The sequence below is a fragment of the Odontesthes bonariensis genome, chromosome 18 (genome assembly GCF_027942865.1).
Source record: "Odontesthes bonariensis isolate fOdoBon6 chromosome 18, fOdoBon6.hap1, whole genome shotgun sequence".
Classification (NCBI taxonomy): Eukaryota; Metazoa; Chordata; class Actinopteri; order Atheriniformes; family Atherinopsidae; genus Odontesthes; species Odontesthes bonariensis.
Genome location: NC_134523.1, coordinates 12,085,797 through 12,108,097, shown reverse-complemented (window position 1 = coordinate 12,108,097; position 22,301 = coordinate 12,085,797). Strand labels below are relative to the sequence as shown.

Here is a 22,301-nt window from a genome sequence, read left to right as displayed (position 1 = left end):
TTCCTTTTTTTCCAATGTGCATCACACCTTTACACGAATTGACTACTTTCTGTTGGATAACAATCTCTTATCGTCAGCACATGCTTGCTCTTATGATGCTATTGTAATTTCGGATCATGCTCCTGTTATTTTGGAATTTCAATTTGAGGGCTACAATGTTGAGCGTCCCCCTTGGCGTCTGAACACACGGTTGCTGTCCAATGAAAATTTTGTGAGTTTTATCTCACAGCAAATAGATTATTTTCTATCGCTGAATAAGACTCCCGATGTCTCCATGTCTGTGATTTGGGAGGCTATGAAGGCCTATTTAAGGGGGGAAATTATTTCGTTTTCAAGCTATGAAAGCAAGCTTAGGAGGAAAAAGATGTCTGAAGTGAAGCAACAGATAGTCCAGCTTGACAATGCCTATGCTACTTCCCCATCACCTGATATATTTAAAGAACGGCTTTCATTGAAAGCAGAATATGATGTCCTCGCTTCTGCTCAGGTTGAAGACCTCCTGCTGAAATCCAGATCCACATACTATGAGCATGGGGATAAAGCAAGTCGACTACTTGCTCATTCTTTACGACAGGCAGCGTCCTCTCACCAAATCCCACAAATTAGAACTTCATCAGGTGTTACATCAGATCCTAAATTAATAAATGAACACTTCAGACAATTCTATACGTCTTTATATTCTTCTGAACATGCCACTGACTCTTATGCCCTCGACCACTTTTTTAGCTCTCTTAATATTCCTAGAGTAGATCCTGACTCTGTTAAAACTCTGGAAGAACCAATCACTATTGCTGAACTTAGACAAGCAGTTTTTTCCATGCAAGTGGGGAAATGTCCAGGTCCAGATGGATTTCCAATAGAATTTTATAGGAAATTTTTTGACAAGTTAGCCCCAATTTTAATCGACATGTTTAATGAATCTTTTTTGTTATCTAAACTCCCACCAACTCTCATGCAGGCTACAATCTCACTTATTTTAAAGAAAGATAAGGACCCCCTGCTAGCCACAAGTTATCGACCCATAAGTTTGTTATCTGTGGACCTAAAACTTCTGTCTAAACTCCTTGCCACGCGCCTTGAATCAGTTCTCCCTTCCATAATCTCTCCCGACCAGACAGGATTTATTCGTGGTAGATATTCCTTTTCTAATCTCAGGCGGCTTTTTAACATCCTATACAATCCCTCCTCGTCATGCACACCAGAAGTCTTAATTTCGCTGGATGCAGAGAAGGCTTTTGACCGGGTGGAGTGGGATTATCTTTTCTATACCCTACAGAAGTTTGGTTTTGGCAATAAGTTTATTTCCTGGGTGAGACTTTTATACTCTTCACCCACAGCGTCCATTAGAACCAATAACATCCTCTCTAAACTTTTTCCTCTCCACCGCTCCACCCGGCAGGGCTGTCCTTTAAGTCCCCTCCTGTTCGCTATTGCGATCGAACCTCTTGCTGTTGCCCTACGGTCTCACCCCCACATCAGAGGCATACTTAGGTATGGTGTTGTGCATACTGTCTCGCTTTATGCGGATGATCTTTTAGTGTACATTTCGGACCCCTCAATCTCAATCCCGACTATTTTAGATACATTTACCTCCTTTGGCCAGGTGTCTGGCTATAAACTTAATCTGACCAAAAGTGAGATTTTTCCTTTGAACCCGGCAGCAAAACGTTTCCCACTGCACAACTTTCCATTTAAAGTCGCCTCAGATAGTTTTGTATACTTAGGTGTTCGGGTCACAGCTCAATTTGAGGATTTATTTAAATCTAACATTCTCCCGTTGGTTGCTAAGATGCAAAATGACTTTGAGCGCTGGACTCTATTAAATTTATCCCTCGCAGCCCGGGTCAATTCTATCAAAATGAACACCCTCCCAAAGTTTTCCTATTTATTCCAATGTCTCCCCATCTTTCTCCCGCAGTCTTTTTTTTCCAAGATTGATAAACTGATAGCTGAATTTGTCTGGAACAAGAAGCCCCCGAGACTACGCAAATCCTTGCTTCAGAGACTAAAATCTCAGGGGGGTCTGGCATTGCCAAATTTTAGATTTTATTACTGGGCCTGTAACTTCAGAGCAATCCAGTTCTGGCTTCATTTTGAGGGCTCCACTTCTCCCCCAACATGGATAGTTATGGAATCCATGTCTGCCAAACCAGCTTCTTTGTCTGCACTTGTTCATGCTCCTGTAAGTCACCCCATTTCACCCTATTCAAAAAGTATAATAGTTAAATCTACTGTAAAGATATGGAGACAGTTTAGACGTTATTTCGGCCTTCAGGCTCCTTCTCGACTGGCCCCGCTGGCACCAAACCTGTTATTTCACCCTTCACTAATAGATGGAGCGTTCCCTTCCTGGCAGGCGCGGGGTATCAGAACAATCATGGACCTGTATAATGATGACATATTCTCATCTTTCCAGGAGCTTTCAGAGAAGTTTACTCTTTCTAAAAATAACTTTTTCAGATATCTACAGATCCGTAGTTTTGTTAGAAATGTTTACCCCAGCTTTCCTAATTTACCAGAACCTACTGGCCTAGACCCATTCTTGACCCCGCTGCCTGCTACGAGGGGCATGATCTCGGTGCTGTATAATCTCATTCACTCTTTAAACCCAGCCCCACTCCGTACTATTAGGACGCTATGGGAGAATGATTTACAATGTGAACTTGCGGATGATGTTTGGGATGAGTGTCTGCGGCGAGTCCATTCTTCCTCCATATCTGCTAGGCATGGGTTGCTACAGTGTAAGGTTCTTCATCGCTATCATTTTACTAAAGTCCGATTGTCTAAAATATATGGTGATGTTGATCCTATTTGTGATAGATGTCGCCAGCTCCCAGCCACCTATTTTCATATGCTTTGGGCGTGCCCTTCACTGAATACCTTTTGGTTGGAGATTTTTAATACTATCTCACAGATCACCTCAGTCTCTTTTACACCGTCTGCAGTCACTGCCCTATTTGGGGTCACCCTCATACCTGCTGTACCAAATTATAAGAAGAGCCTGGTAGCTTTTGTAACCCTCTTAGCTAGACGTCTTATTTTTATGAAATGGAAATCCAGGACCCCGCCAACTAGCCATGAATGGATAAAGGACATTCTTTACTTTATTAACATGGAGAAAATTCGTTGTACACTGAGGGGATCATCCGCTGCTTTCAGGAAAACATGGGGGGCATTTTTTGAGTATGCAAATAAGTTGACTTTTCCTAATATCCCAAACTGACAAACAACCTCTGTCCACGGTCTGATCTGTTTTAATGACATGCTTTGTACAGATACATGTGATACTTTAATGTGACTTTGATGACTTTAATGCCATTTGTATAACTGTCTAATTGTTCATTTAATATAGGTGACCTGCTTTGTTGTTGTTTTTTTTTTTTTGTTTGTTTGTTTGTTTTGTTTGTTGTTGTTTTTGTTTGGTTTATCATTTTGTTTGTTTGTTTATATATTTATATACAAGTGTCTTGTACATTGTCTGTCTCCATTTGAATGTGGTGATGATAATATTAATGAAAAACTCGACACTTGTTTTCCTGTAACTGTCATTTATGTGATGAAAATTCAATAAACAAAGTTTTGAAAAAAAAAAAAAAAAAAAAAAAAATAAAGAATTGTTCCTGGCATGTAACCATGCCATTGAGTCCAACGACATGCAGATCTACTGGAAAAAGGTCAGAGGCCACTCACGTGTACCGGGGCAAGACAAAGAACTGAACGATCTAACTGATTCCTTGGCAAAACAGGGAGCGATGCATGGCATCCCCTGGTCACTGGATCCCTCGTGGCTAACCGCAGCCACCGCGGACTCCTCCGAACCACAGGTCTGTGTGGTGACGCGTTCCAAAACGAACCCTCCCGCCCAGACATCTAACGATGGATCAGTGTCAGTGAAACCAGCGTTCACCGACACTGATCTGGTCACCCTTCAATCGCTCGACCCTGCCATCAATAAAATGGTGTTGTTCGTGTCTGACGACTCAAACACACCCTCTGTGTCTGACCTCAATAACATCCCTGATTTAAAGAAACTCTTTGCCACTCGATCAGCCCTGCGGTTGGTCAAAGGTGTCTTAGTTCATGTTTCCGACGCACTCTCTTCACCTGCGTTCATGGTCCCTCGAAACCAAAGGGGGGTGATGCTCGTGCACGCACACGACCTTCCCGCGGCTGGACACAAAGGTGTCAAAGCAACATACAGCGCGTTAAAACAAGTGGCATACTGGCCAAAAATGAGAAAAGATGTAGCCGACTACATCAAAGGATGCCTTGTGTGTTGCCAGTTTCAGCCGACAAACCCGATACACCGGGCTCCGTTGCAGAGGAGAGGCATCTCATTCCCATGGTCAGACCTCCAAATTGACTGGGTGGGACCTCTCACCAAATCAACCAGAGGCAACAAATACTTCCTCACGGTTACATGTGCATTCACCAAATGGGTAGAATGCCTACCAGCTGCAAACGATACAGCTGAAACTACCGCCTACCTGCTCATGAACCATGTGTTCTCAAGATTCGGCCTTCCGAGTCGTGTCAACTCAGACAGAGGAACACACTTCACGGCAGAAGTCATGCAACAGTTGTGGCAAGCTCTGGGTGTGAAAGCAAACTTTCACATCAGTTATCACCCGCGAGCCTCAGGTCAAGTAGAGCGAGCCAACCGAACTGTGGTGAACATACTTAAGAAGTACGTTGCATCCAACCAACGAGATTGGGATGTAAAATTGCCGTTGGTCTTAATGGCCATCAGAGCAACACCACACGAAGCAACGGGAATCTCCCCGTTTGAAATGATGACAGGCAGACAGATGACAATGCCACTGCATCTGCTCTACCAACCAGGTGAAGCCAGTGTAGCAACAGCGTACACCACTCACCAGTACATGAAGGACCTCAGCAGACACCTACAGGTAACCTTTGCATTCGCTCAGAAACACCTGGAAAAATCGGTCGAGGGAAGAAAGAGCTATTATGACCAAAAAGCCTCACAGGAGGAACTCCAAGTGGGGGACAAGGTCTGGTACTACAACTTCACCAAAACCGGTGAACAGACGAGTCACAAGGTTGGAAAGCTGGCCAAAAAGTTCCTTCCTCGATGGACAGGACCCCACCTGATCACCGAAAAACTGTCACCAGTGGTGTATCAGATAAAAATCAACCAAGGACAGAAAGAAGCCAAGTCCAAATGGGTCCACAGAAACCAAATTAGACCACATAAAAGCTTTAGGGGACCCGCTGAGGACAATCAGGTCTCAGCAAACCCATAAAACCGAGATCCACAAGGGGGGGAGCAAAAGCCTTAACAAAACGATAAAAGAAAAGAACACAGAGCTCCCTCCTAAACAATATTATTAGCAAGGAACTAAAATCAAAATAGGCAAAACCAGAATAGTTCCAACTAAAGTCCGTCTTCCCGATCCGACTGCCTGTCTAATAAAAGCTACTAACACACTAACTGCAAGTGGGGGTGAACTAGCCAACTCTAACCTCCGGCCAACCAAAAGTGTATCAATTTGAAATAAGCCCTAATATTCATCACTGTTTTTCACCAGGATGATGACACTCTGGCTCATACTTGCGACGATGGGACTGGCAACTATTCCCACTTGGACTGAGATCGTTGAACCCGGACCAGACTCCGGAATTGTTCTAATGGAACAACCCGGACTCCTGATCACCAACTGCCGGCTACACACCCAGAAGGTGTATGTCCGGTTCAGTCCTAGTGTGCTGTGCACGAGGAACGTGCCTAGCTCCGCCAAACTGACTTCGTGGGCCGGCGCTCGGTGGAAGAGAGAAGTCATCACTCATGCGGAGGTAGACATCACCCATATGTTGCAACAACTCCAGAAGTTCACCATCACTCAATCAGAACTGAGTGGGGCGAACAGAAGGGAGAAACGCTTCATTGGGGGACTACTGGCAGCCGCATCCGCCGTCGGCTCCCTATTCAGTTTGGGGGCGTCAGCCGTGAATGCCGTAAACATTGCCGCGATAAAGCGTCATATGGGTGAGTTGCAGGGTGAAATCCCGGGCATCCAACAGCAACTAGACTTGCAGAGAGGACAGCTCAGCACGGTGACCAAAACTGTGGAAGGCACGGTCTTGGTTTTGAACTCCCATAGTGAAACCCTGATGAAGACAGTCGCAGCAGAAGACACATTGCTGGGAGTTTTAAAGGTTGATTATGCTCACACACAGCTGGTAACTATGCTCATGTCTGATCTGATAAGAGATGTTAGCTCCTCCGTTGATACTCTAGCTATGGGAAAAATCCCTCCGTACCTAGTGTCGCTAGCCGTAGTACAGGACATTCTGTCCACGGCCACTAGAGAAATTGTTAACCCCTTGCAAGCACATCTAGCTTATACACTAGGCAGCGCAGTCCCCATTCACGTAAATCCCGAAGGCCGCGAAATAGCCTTCCTCATTAATCTTCCCATAGTTACCCTCGACAACATCTACCGACTAAAAGACGTCATCAACGTAGGAATCTGGAAAGGTGAAACCCACGTTAAAGTGCACACACCAACAGTGGTAGCGTACCATGATAGTTCTCCAGATCTCTACCTCGCGCCCAATTTAAAAATGTGCACCCTTACCAGAGACATTCATTATCTCTGCCCCAGCAAACCATTCGTTAGAGACGACACTGGGGGCCTCTGTGGACTTAAACTTCTCACCGAAGACTCCCAGTGCCAAACAACTCTCACACCAAAATACCAAGTAACTAACACCCAAGCAGAAACTATGGGAAGTCGCTGGTTGGTTAACACTCCAGCGAAAACCGCCACTATTAGTTACGATCAACACGACACGTCTACCAAAATGGAACTACCAAACCGCACATTGTGGGTCACAGTTCCTGAAGGCGCAATCCTTCACATAGGAGACCTGGCCCTTTACCACCTTAATCCTGACCAATACGACGGGGAAATAGAAATCTCCGATTTCTACTCAAAGCAATCCCTGGAGCTTGAGGCAGACACGGTCACTCAACTCCAATTTGAAGGTTTTAAAACCATTGACGTCAGTCCCATAGAGAACGTGCTGAAAGAAATAACCTCCAGCAACAAACCTCCCCGACCAACTATATCCTACTCATGGTCAGGCCCCGACACAGTAACCGCGACTATGGTTGCCCTAGGCTACCTCCTCACCTTCGGAATCGCGTACCTATATTCTCGACGCGCTAACGCCCTCCAGGGCCAAATTAACCTACTCAAATGGACCACGAGACGTAACAAACGTAAGAAGCCAGATCAGGACAAAAACACCACCGATCTAGTGACTTTTGATGAGGAGACAGAATCGGAAGAACCCCGAGTCATATATTCCCCCGCAGTCCACGAACTAGCGAATGAAGTATAACTCTAAGCCAACTTTTCTGTCACCTCTGCCCCTTTTTGATTTTTCTTTGTTACTTAGTCCATTTACCCTTTTATAAAGAATTAGCTAGAAGATAGGTTAGACATTAGTTTCAGGCTACGACTATAGTCCCTTAAGAAAGCGTAGTTAAATTCGTTATATCTTTTTATATGTTTTTTCTAATTCCATAAGTCTTACAGTAAAATAGTACTACAAGATAGAAAAAGCCAACAACCACCTCAGAGAAGACCTCAACCTCTGAACCTGAGACCACTGGGATTACTCCTCCGTGATTCCGAGATCTCCCCAGGACACCTCCGAATCAAGTGGGGGATATGTAGCGTGCTCTCAGGAAAGACAGAGCACAGAGATGTTTACATAAAGATCCAACCTTTCTTGACATCAAGAAACGTACCCTCTTTACGACCCTCTCAACGGATCAGCTCAAAGGAGATAACGGAGCCAGATGTGAGACCAACCAAATGGGGTTCTTTGTTTCCGAGTCTTCTCTCCCCCAGACCAGCTACGAATAATAAATTATGTAGGACACCTCCTGATAAGGGAGCAGATGTAGGCTCAACTCTCCTGCTGGACCAACCCGAAGGAATGCCACACTTCCCTATTTTCAGAGAGTGAAAATTCCACTATAAACCTCACTTTCCGTAGACTGAAAGTGTGAAAATCATTACTGGACAAATCTACAGATCATTTTGAAACATTCGCCATTCTTGTACCTTCATTAATTACCAAGTTATGAAAATTGGATTTAAAAGGAATCCCTCTCGTGGAGCCACAGTGCCCCCCAAAGGACATGGATAACGGACACTTTTCACTATGTCAGCCTAAACAACCATGGACAATTTCAACTACGGATGTTTAATGTTCTCATTATGTGCAATGCATAACCTAATAGTGTTTAATTCCACAGGTATTACCCAAACAGCTGCAGATCATTCTAAATTAACAGCAACCAAAGTTGTCATACCATTTCTATCATGATAAATATGAAGTATTGTATGCTGATAACTGTCAATGCTCATATGGATGTTTATGCCTGCTTGTATGCAACATTATTGTCTGTTAAGAACATTATATTGTCTAAAATCACTGTCATATGGGTTAAATACGGTATAAGAAAGGAGCAGAAATCCCCCCTTTTTGTCTCATGAATTCAGCGTGGTCAACCCCCCTTTTTCCCTTGGGTCAAAAGCCAGCTGAACTCTGATTGGACGAAAGCTGACATGTGATCTCCAGCTTAAAAGAGAGGCGCGCAGGAAATCCTGCCTCTTGCCCTGCTTGTCTTATCTCTTGCCTTGCTCTTAGCCTCTTATCTCAGCTTTTGTCTTTTTCTCCGTAACTATTAATTCCCAATTTTTTTAGACTTCCCCTTCTCTTTTATATAAAAGTCTGGTCCAACACACGCGAGTGTGTGCCAACCCATACAGCCCAGCCAAGCCGCCACTCTTCATCCAAGGACGAAGGATAAAGGAGAAGTTGATTCTACGTCATCCCGCTGGTTACCACGGGAACACCGCTTCGACACCAACTCATCAGAAGGAAAGAACCACGGAATCCCTTACGCTGCTACGACAAAGTAAGGTGCTGGTTTGAGATCTTGTGAAACCGTGGATAAAGTGAAAACTTTCTCTGGAAGCGACCTCCGCGGGCAGAAGACTGTTGGCACAATATCCGTGTTATGAACCAGATTTAGTCACATTTTTGATAGGTAACCCTGTTAGTGGCCTGCTCCTTTCTTCCCTATTATCCCCTTTGAGTGTCCCCAATAATTCTAATTTCTGTCTCTTTATCAATTGTTTATACACCTATATACCTGTGCAATGTTGAATAAATGTTTATATTAACCCATTTAAGAGCGTCACAGACAGTTACTAAAGCCGATTACCACTCCAAATAGGACGCACGACTCAGAATGAGATTGATTATTAATTAATTAATAATTTAATATACCAGGATCTAAGATTGTAACAGTTTCCTACCTGACTGTAACGTAAATCAAGATTGTAGGTAGGTGGTGCCCCTGCTATTTTCGAGGTAAATATTAATCAATAACGTGTCAACGCTACATCCCACTTCCCTTATCCTACTTTTGTGCAACTGGATCACGGATAAGTTGATCCAGGATAGCCAACATATCCCCGCTTAATCCCTTATCCTACTTTTGTGCAACGGGCCCCAGGCGTGAACAGGAAGTAAATGTAACAAAAGGCACATGGGGGCAAACTCGGAAAATTAAAACAGGAAGCACGGAAATTAAAATGCCAAAAGTGTAAACCTTGACATCAAAAGACAAAGTCACACGCATAAACTCATATACTGTGATAGTAACTTGAGTAAAGTCTTTTTGATTAATTAAAAAAAAGAGGCAGCTTATCACACACATATCTTATTTGACCTAATAATTAGTTAGAGTACTTTTAAAGCTCATTTTAACTGCTGATGAACATTTGTTGTTTCATTTGTGTCTCAAATTAGCACAAACAGCTTAAATGCATATTATATTATTCAAAATTATATAGTTGATAATAAAATGTTGAGGGGGACATCTTTCTCCTTATCCAGGGGAGGTGGGATTCAAATCCCTCATCCCTCATTTTTAACTATATGCAGTTAAGTTGTCATTTCTTTCTGCAATGATTTGCCAGGAGAGAAAAAGAAGGCAACAAAGAAAAAGGGGGTAAGGAGATTTATGTCGTCATTACTGTTACACACTTAGCTACATACTCCCTCATTCAGAAGTACGTGTACATCACCAATACACACACATGACGGGCGATGTGACACTTGGGGTCATTTTCTGAAATGACCACTGCAGCCTTTGTTGAGGTCTGCAGTTCTTGCATTTACAGCAGCCACACACAGCAAACAGTGTTGTGTAGTGACCAATAAAGAAGAGAAGGTGCAAGCGAAGGAGAAGAGGAGCGAGAGGAGGAGGAGCTGGTCCAGAGCTGGTGCCGTAGCAGCCGTCAGGGCCCTCCTTCCCCTCACGCAGCACTCTGTTTCTTCATGACTTCTGCATGTGAGGTATTTTTGCACTCTGTCTTTTATTATTTTGCCGGTGGATGCAGTTCTTATTTATTTCAATTTTTTGCCAGGGAGGGTCTCAGATGTGGGTTAAAGAAAAGGTTGAAATGAAAAAACGGGGGATTGCTTCAGATGTAGATTCTCCAAGGACTTCTTCAAAATGCTGACTCTCCTTCCTGGTCACTGAAATTGCTTTAATAACACACAGTCAGGTCTGAGCAGGCTCAAATCTTCAGACAATTTCCAGGCAATGTACAGTTGGCACAGCTCACTGAAAGATATCATATTGGGCCTTTCCAATGCTAGGAAGTTGAAATGTAAAAACACAGAAACGAATGGAGGGGCAGGAAGTGTCAGCTGCAACTCCAAATGCTTGCAAAGCCAATGCAAACATTTTTGCAATTCAGCAAAGGTGGATTCCTGATAGTCTCCAATGGCAAGGTTTTATCTGGGTATTAAAAATGACTGTTTTGCTGACATGAAGCCATGAAGTAGGATGAGTCACAGCAGGAACGGGTCTGATTCCTACCGAGATACAACTCTAACAAATCTAACCCTCAAGAGTCAGTATGTGAATAACAGATGCATCAAAAGAATAAGGGCCCAAAAATACAGTTGGAAGCTACAAAAACTGATGACAAATACTTATCAGATTACAATTAATAGTTAACAGGTTTATTAGTTAAAGTAGGCACCTCATCAGACACCACAAAATAGCCAAATCTGTGCTTTGTTTACTTCTCCTCCTTTGCTCCCTGTAACACCCCCTCAAAACATAAACCACGTGCATCTAAAGTGAAGTCTCAGCACTAAAATCTTTCTGTGTTCTTTTCCGACATCAATCATGAACCTTGCTTAGGTGTCGCATGCATATGAAGTGTGTTAACACGGTGAAAACACCTGGTGTTTACACACCTGCACTATCTATAGGAACTCCCTCCGTTCTATTGTCTGCAGCGCAGAGCAGCAGCTGTGGTTAGAGCTATGTGCTTAGTCAAGCACAAACCCGAGGAGAGACCATATAACGCCCTATCAGTGGCATTATACTGTCACACAATAATATATCATGCCACATCCCTGAAATGGTGAACATCTATCTACTGTGCCCAGAAAAAGCATATACCGGATTTGGTAACACACCACCGTATTCGAAGAAAGTCAGCTAGATAATATACTAGAAACATATAGGTCTAGTACATTTCTAAATGTAAAGCATACAATGAAATATGAACTGTCCTGTTGGTCAGATCCAATGTAAACTTTCTGATATAAACTGAGGTCTGCAATAAAAAGATTTTTCACTGAAAAATCATGCACCTTCCTCCTGCACTGTAGATCATTCTATAAAATGTTGGGACTATCTTTCAGACTATCATAATGTTCACAGATGGGACCATTTCTTTCAGGGGCCTCACAGAGTCCCTTTAGACGCACACAGGCAGCTTCACACTACGACGAGAAATCCTGGGAGACTACAGTGCTGACATCAGCGGCCAGGAAAACAAAATCATTACAAACTGCTTTCATTAACTCCCCAGGAGACCAGCACGGCCCAAGCACCAGATGTTTGCTAGCAATTGTAGTTTTTTTCTGCCGCCACCAGTGCAGTTATTCTGTGGAGTGTGTGAATCTGTTTGTAGGAGACTGTGCATGTGTTGGTGTAAGTGAACCCCTTAGAATTGTCTATATTCCTGGTTAAATATGGCCTGAAACATCAATAATTCAATTGAAAAAAAAAATCTATACTACATATCTATGTGTTGCAAAAGTATGTGAACCCCTTGAACTGTTGCTTACGTTGAAGGTGAAACTAGGATGAGGTGTTTTCAGTGTATGGTTTTAGAACATGAATCTATCAAAGTCTGCGCTTCACAGCACATTTGTTTTTGTGGAATAAACAAAGGAGTTTTCTGAAATATAGCAGCAGAACCTAGCCTAGAAATCTAGACGCCCCTAGCGGCCGCAAATGGAATTTGCTCCGGGGCTTTGTGTACAGCTTTGTGCTGTACCGGTCTGGCTTGCTAGGCTAAGCAGAACCACCTCCTAAGAGTTTGAACTCTGCTCATTCACAGTTAACCAGATTTTGTGCAAATAGACAAAATTGAGGAGCATTGTTACCCTTCTCCCACATGGAGATGCCGTAAGGATGTTGGGAAAATGTTTTGTGGACAGTTGATGCCAAAATAAAACTTTTTTGACAGATATTAAAAGTATTTTATTTGGAGAAAGGAAAACACTGGCAGATATCCCTGGTCTGGTATCATGGCGCCTGTTGTCCTCTCTCTACTGTCCTCCAAAGTTAACCCCAGCAGAGCGAGGCAGATGGCCACCCTTCCAGAGTCTGGTTCTGCTTGAGGTTTGTTCCTGTTAAGAGGGTTCCTCTCTACTGTCAGCTTGTGCATGCTCAGGATGGGGGATTGAATGGAAGAGAAGTTTCTATGAGATCTGTTGGTATCCTTAGCTAGACTACTCGTTTGAATTGGAACCAGGAAGACTTGCCATTTCTGACAGAAAAGTAAATTATGAATGATACCAGTGACTTCTAAAGGGACGTGTCACGACATCAGGGTGTCAGCTGAATTTCAGTAGAAATTGGGTCGTGCAGCAGGACATGAAGCAAAAAGTACGACGTGGAAATGCGATGAGGCTCCGTGATGGCTGACTTTGTGTTGATACCAATACCACATTTGGACTTATACGCAATATGATTGAGTAGAAAGCAATGCACAGGGGAGTAGAAGAGTGTATGAAGCAGCAACTGTTATCAGCGCGCAAACGAGGATCTGCTGCTGTATTCACACATGGCAGTACGCGCTGCTTTTCAGGGCTCCTTACCAAGTAAGCTGACTGTGTAACCTCTCTTTTACTGCCTGTTTTAATGTTTTATTTCCTAATTATCCAGAGATATAAGAAATTCCAAACAGTACACAAACATTAATTTGTCTTCACAGAAAAAATGTAAACAGCTGTGTGGAATATCTATATATTAAACGTAGATGTTGAAATTATGCATGCTGCGCAATATGATTGATTACTAATTGTCTTAAATGTGTGCAGTGGGCACAACCGTTAATAAGGCACGTTTTGTTAGGAGACATCCACCTGCGACGTCCTACTGTAACATAACATCAAAGCCTGTGGTGCTTCGGTTACAGGAAGAGATAGGACAACGACAGAAATCGATATCAGCATAAACATCGCTCTTGTTCAAAATCTTTGTCCCAGCTGCCCTGTTGCAACTGTACAAAATTGTTTGCCTCTTTTCAGCTGCACTGCGCTGTGATCCTTCATCAGGATATCATTTGTTCTTCTGTGTGTGTGTATACTTTCTAATGGGCCACCCAATCACACCACCTCACATAAGACCAGCCAAATAAAGCAGGCTTTCTGAACGACAAGGTCACATGGGGTAACTAACCCTGCCTGCGGTAGAGCTCCGTTACCGCTCCTAAGTGGACATTTCTACTCTGTCAGCTGAATCTGCACACGGCAGCGCCCAAATAGAGGAGCAGCATTTTGCCTTTTATTGTAGACTGCGTACTATGAAAAATAACTCTGGTCTGAATGCAAATACTTAGGTTTTTTTTATCTTACCAGAGAATAGCAGATCCAGCCTGCAGCTTTAAGTTGTGGAGCACAGTGTTTGTCTTACTGAAAACCTTGTTGTATTTACCTGAACCTGATAAATTCATCGCTAAAAGTTGACTAATAAGATGATAAGTTAAAAAAAAAAACACGTGTGGATGCTGAAGCGTGATCTTTGCTAGAAGCTTCCTTCAAAAAAAGGGGAACAGAGGATGCACCGCGCAGGGAGTGGTTGTACAGTGGACCTGTGGTTTGTGGCCGGCTGGCTGTGGCCTTTCTGTGTGGCGTTTTCAGGCTCTAAATGTGCCTGCGTAGGTGGTTGTTTCCAAGTTTACCGATTTCTTCCCACAATCAGAAGACACAGATGTCAGGTTATTCGGTGATTGTAGTGTTAGCGTGTGCATTCCGTTGACTTAGTCTCTGTGTTAACCCTCCCTGCTTTTCTGGATCAACTTGGATCGGCTTCAGCTGCCTGCAACCTTCAAGAGGATAAAGCAAATATGAAGAGTGGATTGAAGGACTCACCTAACGGCTCGTATTAGTGTCTTCACTGCCGGAATAACCTCTTCCATGGCCACATCGCAGTATGGTTTGTCTTCCACGCTGTCTTCCCCAACGCCCTCCACTGAGTGTGAGCAGAGGAGAGGTAGTTAAGGAACATTACGATTTTTCGGAGTGCTGATTAAAGTGTGTGTTCTGTTTACCTTCCACAGGTGGACGTGGCTTTAGGCGAAGGGAGGTACGGAAGCGTGTGCGGTCATTAAAGCTCCAGCTCTTTTGGACCTTTCCGGGGCTTGTGGCTTCAGCGACGTTCTCCTGACTGGGGGAGCGGCGGACACCGGAGCCAGGGGGCAGCGGTGACGCCTTGTTTCGAATGGTTTGGGATGAACGGGAATTGTTCATCCTGATCCGATCCCGGAAGCCCATTTTACTGCTGACAAGTGACGTTGAAATAGTTTAACATATGCAGACAACTAGGCTGTTTTTGGATAATGACAAGCACAGTCCACATAATGCCACTGGTCTTTAAATAAAACTACACTGTGTTATCCTGGGAGCATAGGAAAGCAGCAGAATGGCAGCCTGAGCTGGTTAGAAAGGAGTTTGTTAGTCATAGAGAGGTTACACAAAAAATATGGCCTCTGGCTGTAATAAAAGCCATCACATAAACAAACAAACAAAACAGGGACACAAGCAGACTTTTACATTTCGTCTCAGTGAAGGACAGAATAGCTGACTCATAATGAAGGCAGTTTAACCACTCAACATTGCTCAGAACTGACTCTGACCTGAGGATTTGCAAATCTAATGCGCCTATGTTTGCACCTGAATCAGCAGGATAAAAACTGAAACCTGATTCAAGACTTGCAGCATTGCTGGGATGGCGAAAAATGCTCCACCTACCATCAGAGAAGCAACCTTAATCCCTTCAGCAGAGTGTATAAATCTCAAAATATTGGCTTTAAAGTGCAAACGTAGAAAACATGTCTCATTAAGTACTCCGTGCCACTCACCAAAAGTCAAGTCAGGCAGCTATGGGAACTCATCTATTTACAGGAAAAAAGCTATTTGGCAGCCACTTTACAAGAGATTGACCCCTAATGCTGCTGTTATAGCATGCTCTTGTGGACGGCTCCCACTCTACAGCCACTTACGAGTTGCATACTGTCACGGATCCATAAGGCAACGCAAACATCATGCACCGCAGAGCAATTTCAGCCACGTCGTTCACTCGCACACATTTTTCCGATGATATACTCTTTGTCTTGCGTGTGAGGCGCAGCAGCCAGCCATTTGAATTAAAATTTAAATAGTCAAGGAATGTTAGTGGAAACCACATTTCATACAAACATTCTGAAATGCTTCTGGTGGACTGGAGGAAATGGGAAAGGTAGAGTGAAAGACCTTTGCATGCTGTTGGGAAAAGAAGTAAATGGTCTGGATGCATTCAGGGCCGTTAAACTTCACTGAGTCCAAAACGTTAAAAGAACATTGCATGCAAACAGAAGCACTTTAAAACCCCTGTACAAATACAACACAACCATGTTGATTTTGTGCGCAGGATTTATGTGTCTGAAATAAGAACGGATGCTCAGTCTTTTGAATCTTTTCCCAACAAATGAACAAAACTTTTAAGCTAAGAGGAAGAAACAGGTGTTGTGTGAAAAAATCCTTTGCTTGAAATATTAGATTTTTTTTCCAGTTCATCAAAGACTTTTGATGAAAGTAGATCACAGACAAACCTGAAAATACAGTATTCATCCAAGCATTTGTGGACCAGAATGCAGTGTCTGTTTAAAGCCTTTGAATAGTAGCTGCAGCCCATTGGTGCAAAAGTGTCTGGAATCTTCTCTTCTTTTTCGATAATAATTTAACTTTTTTTCTGAAACTTTGATGCTGTAACAAAGCGTTTAAGAAGCCACTGCAGTGGACCACAAATGTCTCAATAGTTCAGGCAAGGCGAGCAGGATGTCTGATTAAAGGAGGAAGAGCTGTGTTATTGGTCGGCGACATTTTAGCGTGCCCCGTGCACAAGCTTGTTGCCGTGGATACCTCTGCTTGCGGCCAGCATGAATCCGGAAGAAACCTCGCTTTTTAGAAAGGAGTTGACTAGGGAGACACACAGGGCAGAGGGAGAGAGGATGAGGGGAGGAGAGGAGAGGAGAGGAGGAAGTGGGGGCGAGGAGAACAAGAAGTTCTTGGAAACATCATGGGTGCATGAGCAAACCCATGAGGATAAATCGTAGCTAAGGGGAGTAGAAAGGGTGAGAGGGTGAGGTGGAGGGGTGAGGAGCGACTTCTCCATAGTCCAAATATCCTTTTCATGTCTTTGCTCCGCTTATATTTGCCCCTGAGAGACCATTTTGGATTATAGAGACACATTCAGTTAGATAGGGGAAGGTGTGTTTGACGGAGGATCATGCAGGTAGCAGGTAATGTTTCACCTGAGTATATTCATACCAGTGTGACAGACGATGCTCAGAACACAACAAGTCTACCAGTAAAAGCACCTTAATGGGCTTCTTTCATCCAACACATGCATAAGTCCAATAGCCTAATGCATAATCAGCCGTGTGTTACCTTGGTTAACTTTACAGGTTTATCCTATCAAATCTAGCAGAGCAAATCCATTTTGACTACGAATACCCTTTAATTAACAAGCACAGCTCATGACATGAGGAACAAACCTGCATGGAACTTCTGCCTTCCTGAGAACAGATGGAGGAGAGGTGATGGATGCCATGAAAAAAGATACAATAAAGGGAAAGAAAGAGGAAGAGAGGAAAAGGACACCCATGAGTGAAAAGCGGAAGGGTGGGAAAGATGGCGAGAGTATGAGTTGGGCAGACAAGGACGCAGACTAGGTGGAATGTCTGCAACACAGTGGTCTCAGATGATGTTAGTGACGTTAGATAAACACCTCCTTGCAGAAGGCTCTGGGAGCAGTCAGTCCTGCCTTCTCTGTGTGTAAACCAGTTGAACGTACACTTTTGTGACTTTCGTCTGGAGATCAGACTTTTGGCCACTTGTCTGTATAATTGTGATGCTGTAAAAAGTGGCGAGGTGCGTACCTGTCCCCCGACAGGTAGGGGGAGCTGTAGGGCCGCAGCCCTGACAGCAGCGTGTGGTAGGAGTTCTGGAGAACCTTCTTGGTGTTACGCTGTCGCTGGAGGTGACTGAACAGTAGCGTCAGTTCTCTGACACCCACGTGCACAAATAAACAAACGACAACAAAAAAAAAACACATCACAAATGAACAAAAAAAAAACAACAGACAATGGAAAAGCCACAAAAAGGCCAAAACAGTGGTCCAAACGCTCAAAAGAAGAGGGACACATGAGAGAAATGAGATGCACACAGGGTCAAAAATTGTTTTTCTTTTTTTTCTTTGGTCGGTCTGAAGGTTCACAAACTTCTCTAGTGTTGCTTTGACTCGTGTTTCGTATCCAAAAAATATCAATAAAAGCTCTGTGTGAAGTGAAAGCACGAAAAATTAGTAAACTGGTTGGTTTAACTCACAACAGGTCATCAGGACATCATACCGTAAGTGTGATGAACAGTGAGACAAAAATGTGCTTCAGCTGGTGTACATTAAGTAAAAAAAAAAGATTGCAATTTCAAATGATTTAATGGCTCACTGGTCAGAGGTAACAAATTATACAGCCCAGTCTCACAAGAGATCATGTAATAGTTATATTTGTTTACATGTCCAAAATGTAAGGTGTAGAAATTGTTTCATGGAAACGTTTTTGATTGTTTTCAATATTGAGTTGGAAGGGACACAAATTTGCTAACATGACATAAAACCCTGTAACTCCACATAAACTCCCGCGAAACCTCCTTTTAAGCATCTTTGAACGTCTTTAAAATGTAAGTAAAAAAAAAAAAGCCTTAAAAGATGTAGTCGTTTTGTGCATACATGATAGTTTCACATGACACAACATGCAGGCAAATCACACTTTCGTAGTGTAGAAGATTTTACCATTTTACAGTTTTGCGCTGTAGCTACTACACACTCTGATGTGGGACTGAGTTGAATCACATTTTTCAACCACAATCGGTCTTTTGGGGAAGTTCATTTTGGACCCTGAATATACTTGTTTGAAGTTTGAAGACACAAGTTTGAGAGGTAAAATATGTAACAGATGCACGTTCACATCTATGTTTCTCATGTTCCCCTCCTTTCAAGGAAATAAAAATTAGTCAAATTAATGAAGGTGACATTCCATGTCGAGTCGAACCGAGTTTCCACCAAATATTATAAATATTTTTCTGGTGACAGATGAAATGAAATGAGTTTGAAATATTTATTTTCACAAATATTTGAACCAAGAGGGAATCATTTATAAAGTTATAGGTAGTATTGCAGTAAGTGGGATTTTTTTGCCTACATTATCAAGAAAGTTTAGGTGTTCAAAAAGACAACTTAGATATGTCGTATACCTATATTTTGCTAAAGGAGCATAAGTGTTTTCATTCTACGAGGCTTTGGTCAGTTTGGCCCATTTAATGTGGATCTTGTGTAAGACAAGCAGGTGAAAAGGATCAAAATACTCTGCAAAAAGTGCATATTTTAGCTATTACTTCATTTGCATTTCCATTTTAGAACACCTGCAATACAAAAAAAAATCCCCTTAAATAATAAATCAGAAGCATTTTCATCACTGCAGCTTTTTTTTAAAATTATTTTTCAATCCTTCCACCTTTGTCATCTGTGCAGTCTTATCTTTATCATTTGAACATTGCTACATAAAACCCTTCTTCAAAAAGTAACACTCTTAATATAAGTATTGTAATTAACTGGAAATTATTCATGAGGAGAGCTATTAATCAAAGATTTCCACCTGCAGGTCACAACACATCAATCTTCTGTACATCAAATCAGCTAATTTTTAGCTGCAATCTATTTAAGAGGCATCCTTTAGTAATTAGGTGATTTAGCCACAATGACAATAGATATATAAAACTAAAATCCTATACAAATAATGTACATGTTGTACGTCTTTCTACATTATTGATATCCCAGATTGTGTTCTTTATGGGAATACATTAGACCTTTTTTTTAATCCATCTATTTATCAAAAAAAGAAGCTCTTGTATTTTTTAAAACATGTTTATTCTGGACCCATCTTTACAGGACCCTTGCTGCAGAAAGGCAAAATACTAGTAGTTCATTAAAACCGGCAAAAAAAACCAACAAACAACTCAAATATGAGTCTTCACACTGTTCTTTGTCCCACTTTTTGCTGCCTGTATCTAATAAGAATCCCTAACGGAGAATTACTCATCTCCCACCATAAGCAAAATAAAACAGGATACAACTTTTTGGATATGAGGCCTTTTTGAACCACCAAACACCAAACTTCTATAATTTAGGCTAACATTGAAATCTGACCTTGGTAGGAGCGACTGTAACGTAATAAATAATTCCCCCATGATTAAACAATGTGGGAAACATTTTAGGTGGCGAAATCTTTCAAAAGTTGATTGAATCAACATGGAAAACCACAAATGCAAATGTACGAAACCACTGCGCAGAACAGAAATAATGAAAAGGCAAACCGAGGTGGCAAAAAAAATCGGGGAAATCTACGCTATTTCTTTTACAGCAAACCTCCATTAACTGAAATCGGGTTGTTAGAGTGTAAGTAGCAGGTGTGATTTGGGCTGTTTTTTGTTCTTCATAAATGAGACAATCGTTTCAATTTAGTATTTTAAATCAATTTAGTATTTTTCCTATTTGTAAGATTTTATGATGCAGCTCTCAAAACTGAAATGTTTAAAGCCAAAGGCCACCGCAGTTTTCTGATTCTGTCTGAATCCACTGTGTTGACCATCAGGCCAGATGGGAGCGCCTACCTGAATGAAGGCAACATGCTGTCATAGAAATACCATGTTGCTGTTAGATAGGAGTGTTTGGCATCTGTGGAATAGAGACGCCACGCGGCCTGGAGAAAAACATAAACCCAGAAAAATGGGGAGTCAAGGGAGGGTGACGACAACCCTTTTGAGTAAGAATGGATTAAACAGCCCATACAGCTCTCATTACCTGTATGAGGTTAGCAGCGGGCATCCGTCTCTTCTCAAAGTGCTTCTGTCTGTGCTGCTCTTGAACCTTTAAGGCAAAACCTGAACCCAAAATTCCCTAAAGATGAAAATTGAAAACAAAGTTAGGGGGTTCAACTCGTGACTCTAAGCTTAGCTGGAGGACTCACAAACTGGGATGTTCGGAAATCTAGGAGTCTTACAGCAGGCAAGGCGAAGAAGGAGACTCCTAGAAGAGCGAAGCCAGCAGCTAGGAGCCGTCCTTGCCACGTACGAGGGGTCTTGTCACCATAGCCAATAGTGGTCAAAGTTATCTAAGTGGAGGAAGAAATACAGATATTACACATAGAATACGATCAGAACAACATGATAGAAAGAAATTGCATAGGGTAGGCACACAGTGTTGACTTTCAAACAGAAAATTGTGACTCTGAATCAATCTCAATCATCCTATATGAACAAACATATAGGATGAAGCAGATGCTGAGTAAAGATGAGATGCTGCACTCATAAATCGATTATTTCCAATGTCACAGAGAGCTTGTAAGTGGGGGGATTATTCAGTACTTACAGTTCCCCACCAGAGGGAGTCTGCATAGGTGCTGAAATCTGAGTTGATGTCTTTCTCAGCCAGGTAGACGAGGAAGGAGGCAAAGATTAGGACGAGGAAACCTATATACCAGGCTGTAATCAGCTCCTGCGATACAGAGAGTGGATATCAATCACATCAGTCAGCAGCAGCAGCATCTTTGCCGTAATCCCTGCTGTCATTACCACATCACTGGCGTCATTATTGGGTAAGCTCTCATCATAGTCACATTTAGTTTGCACTTTGACTTGGCTGCATTGTTGTGCTTAGACAGCTGATGCACCGCTTCATCATCATCACAGCTGACTACATCTTCTGGTGCCGATTGTGGAGTATTAGGTGTTTAACTCAAAAAGCAATAAGTTACTGACACAAATAAGGCACAGAAGGTGGGTTTGATGATTTTGGGGCAGTGAAAATGAAGTATCATCCAATCATTAACCCTAATGGTCACCACCACAACCCTTTAAAATAGCTACCCTCAGCCTCCTTTCTTCGTTTTTAACAGTCTATAATTCTGAATGTCTGAATCAAGCACTTTAATGAGTTTGAATCCCTCATATATAACCCAAAAAGTTTAGTTTTCATAGCAAAAAAAAATGTGTAAGAGTCTGTCATTCCCACCTTACTGTGAGCGTAAACCACTGAGCCCAGTAGTTTCCAGGTTCCTCCCCGTCGGTCCATACGAACCATACGCAAGATCTGCAGGAAGCGCATGCTGCGCAGGGCTGACGTGGCAAAGATATTGCCCTGCGTCCCGGCAGCGATCACTGCCATTGATGCCACAAACACTATAAAGTCTACAGAGAGGACGTTCAAGCCAAAGACAGAAAATAGGTAGAAGGGGAATTGTGATTATGAGGTGATAAGTTTTAAACTTTTTCACAAGAAGACACGGGACTATGTCGCTGTGTCAACCATTCACAGAAGCACGCTGACCTATAACACAGAAGGGCTTCCGGGCAAATCTCAGGCGTCCCTGCCATCCACGGTATCTGCAACAACAGCCAGCTGCCCAGACTCTGATGAAGTACTCCAAGCCAAACACTACAATCATGACAAACTCCTGTAAGACACACAAAAATACTTTTTATATGATTTGTTTTGAGTAATACGTCACATTGACACCAGCAAGGTCCAGCAGTGACATCTAAGCTCAACGGTATTTTTA

At 42.6% G+C, this 22,301-nt stretch overlaps 1 protein-coding gene across 1 annotated transcript in view; it reads right to left on the bottom strand.

Moving 5' to 3' along the window:
• Positions 1-22,301, bottom strand: part of kcnq4 (potassium voltage-gated channel subfamily Q member 4) — a 78,574-nt gene that overhangs the window by 19,702 nt on the left and 36,571 nt on the right. Inside the window, exons 3-10 of the mRNA XM_075450361.1 lie at positions 22,070-22,196; positions 21,755-21,930; positions 21,113-21,238; positions 20,745-20,855; positions 20,546-20,641; positions 20,356-20,444; positions 14,700-14,929; positions 14,521-14,620 (exon numbers count right to left, since the gene is read on the bottom strand). Of these exons, the coding sequence (XP_075306476.1) occupies positions 14,521-14,620; positions 14,700-14,929; positions 20,356-20,444; positions 20,546-20,641; positions 20,745-20,855; positions 21,113-21,238; positions 21,755-21,930; positions 22,070-22,196 (1,055 nt within the window). The remainder of the gene's footprint in view (positions 1-14,520; positions 14,621-14,699; positions 14,930-20,355; positions 20,445-20,545; positions 20,642-20,744; positions 20,856-21,112; positions 21,239-21,754; positions 21,931-22,069; positions 22,197-22,301) is intronic.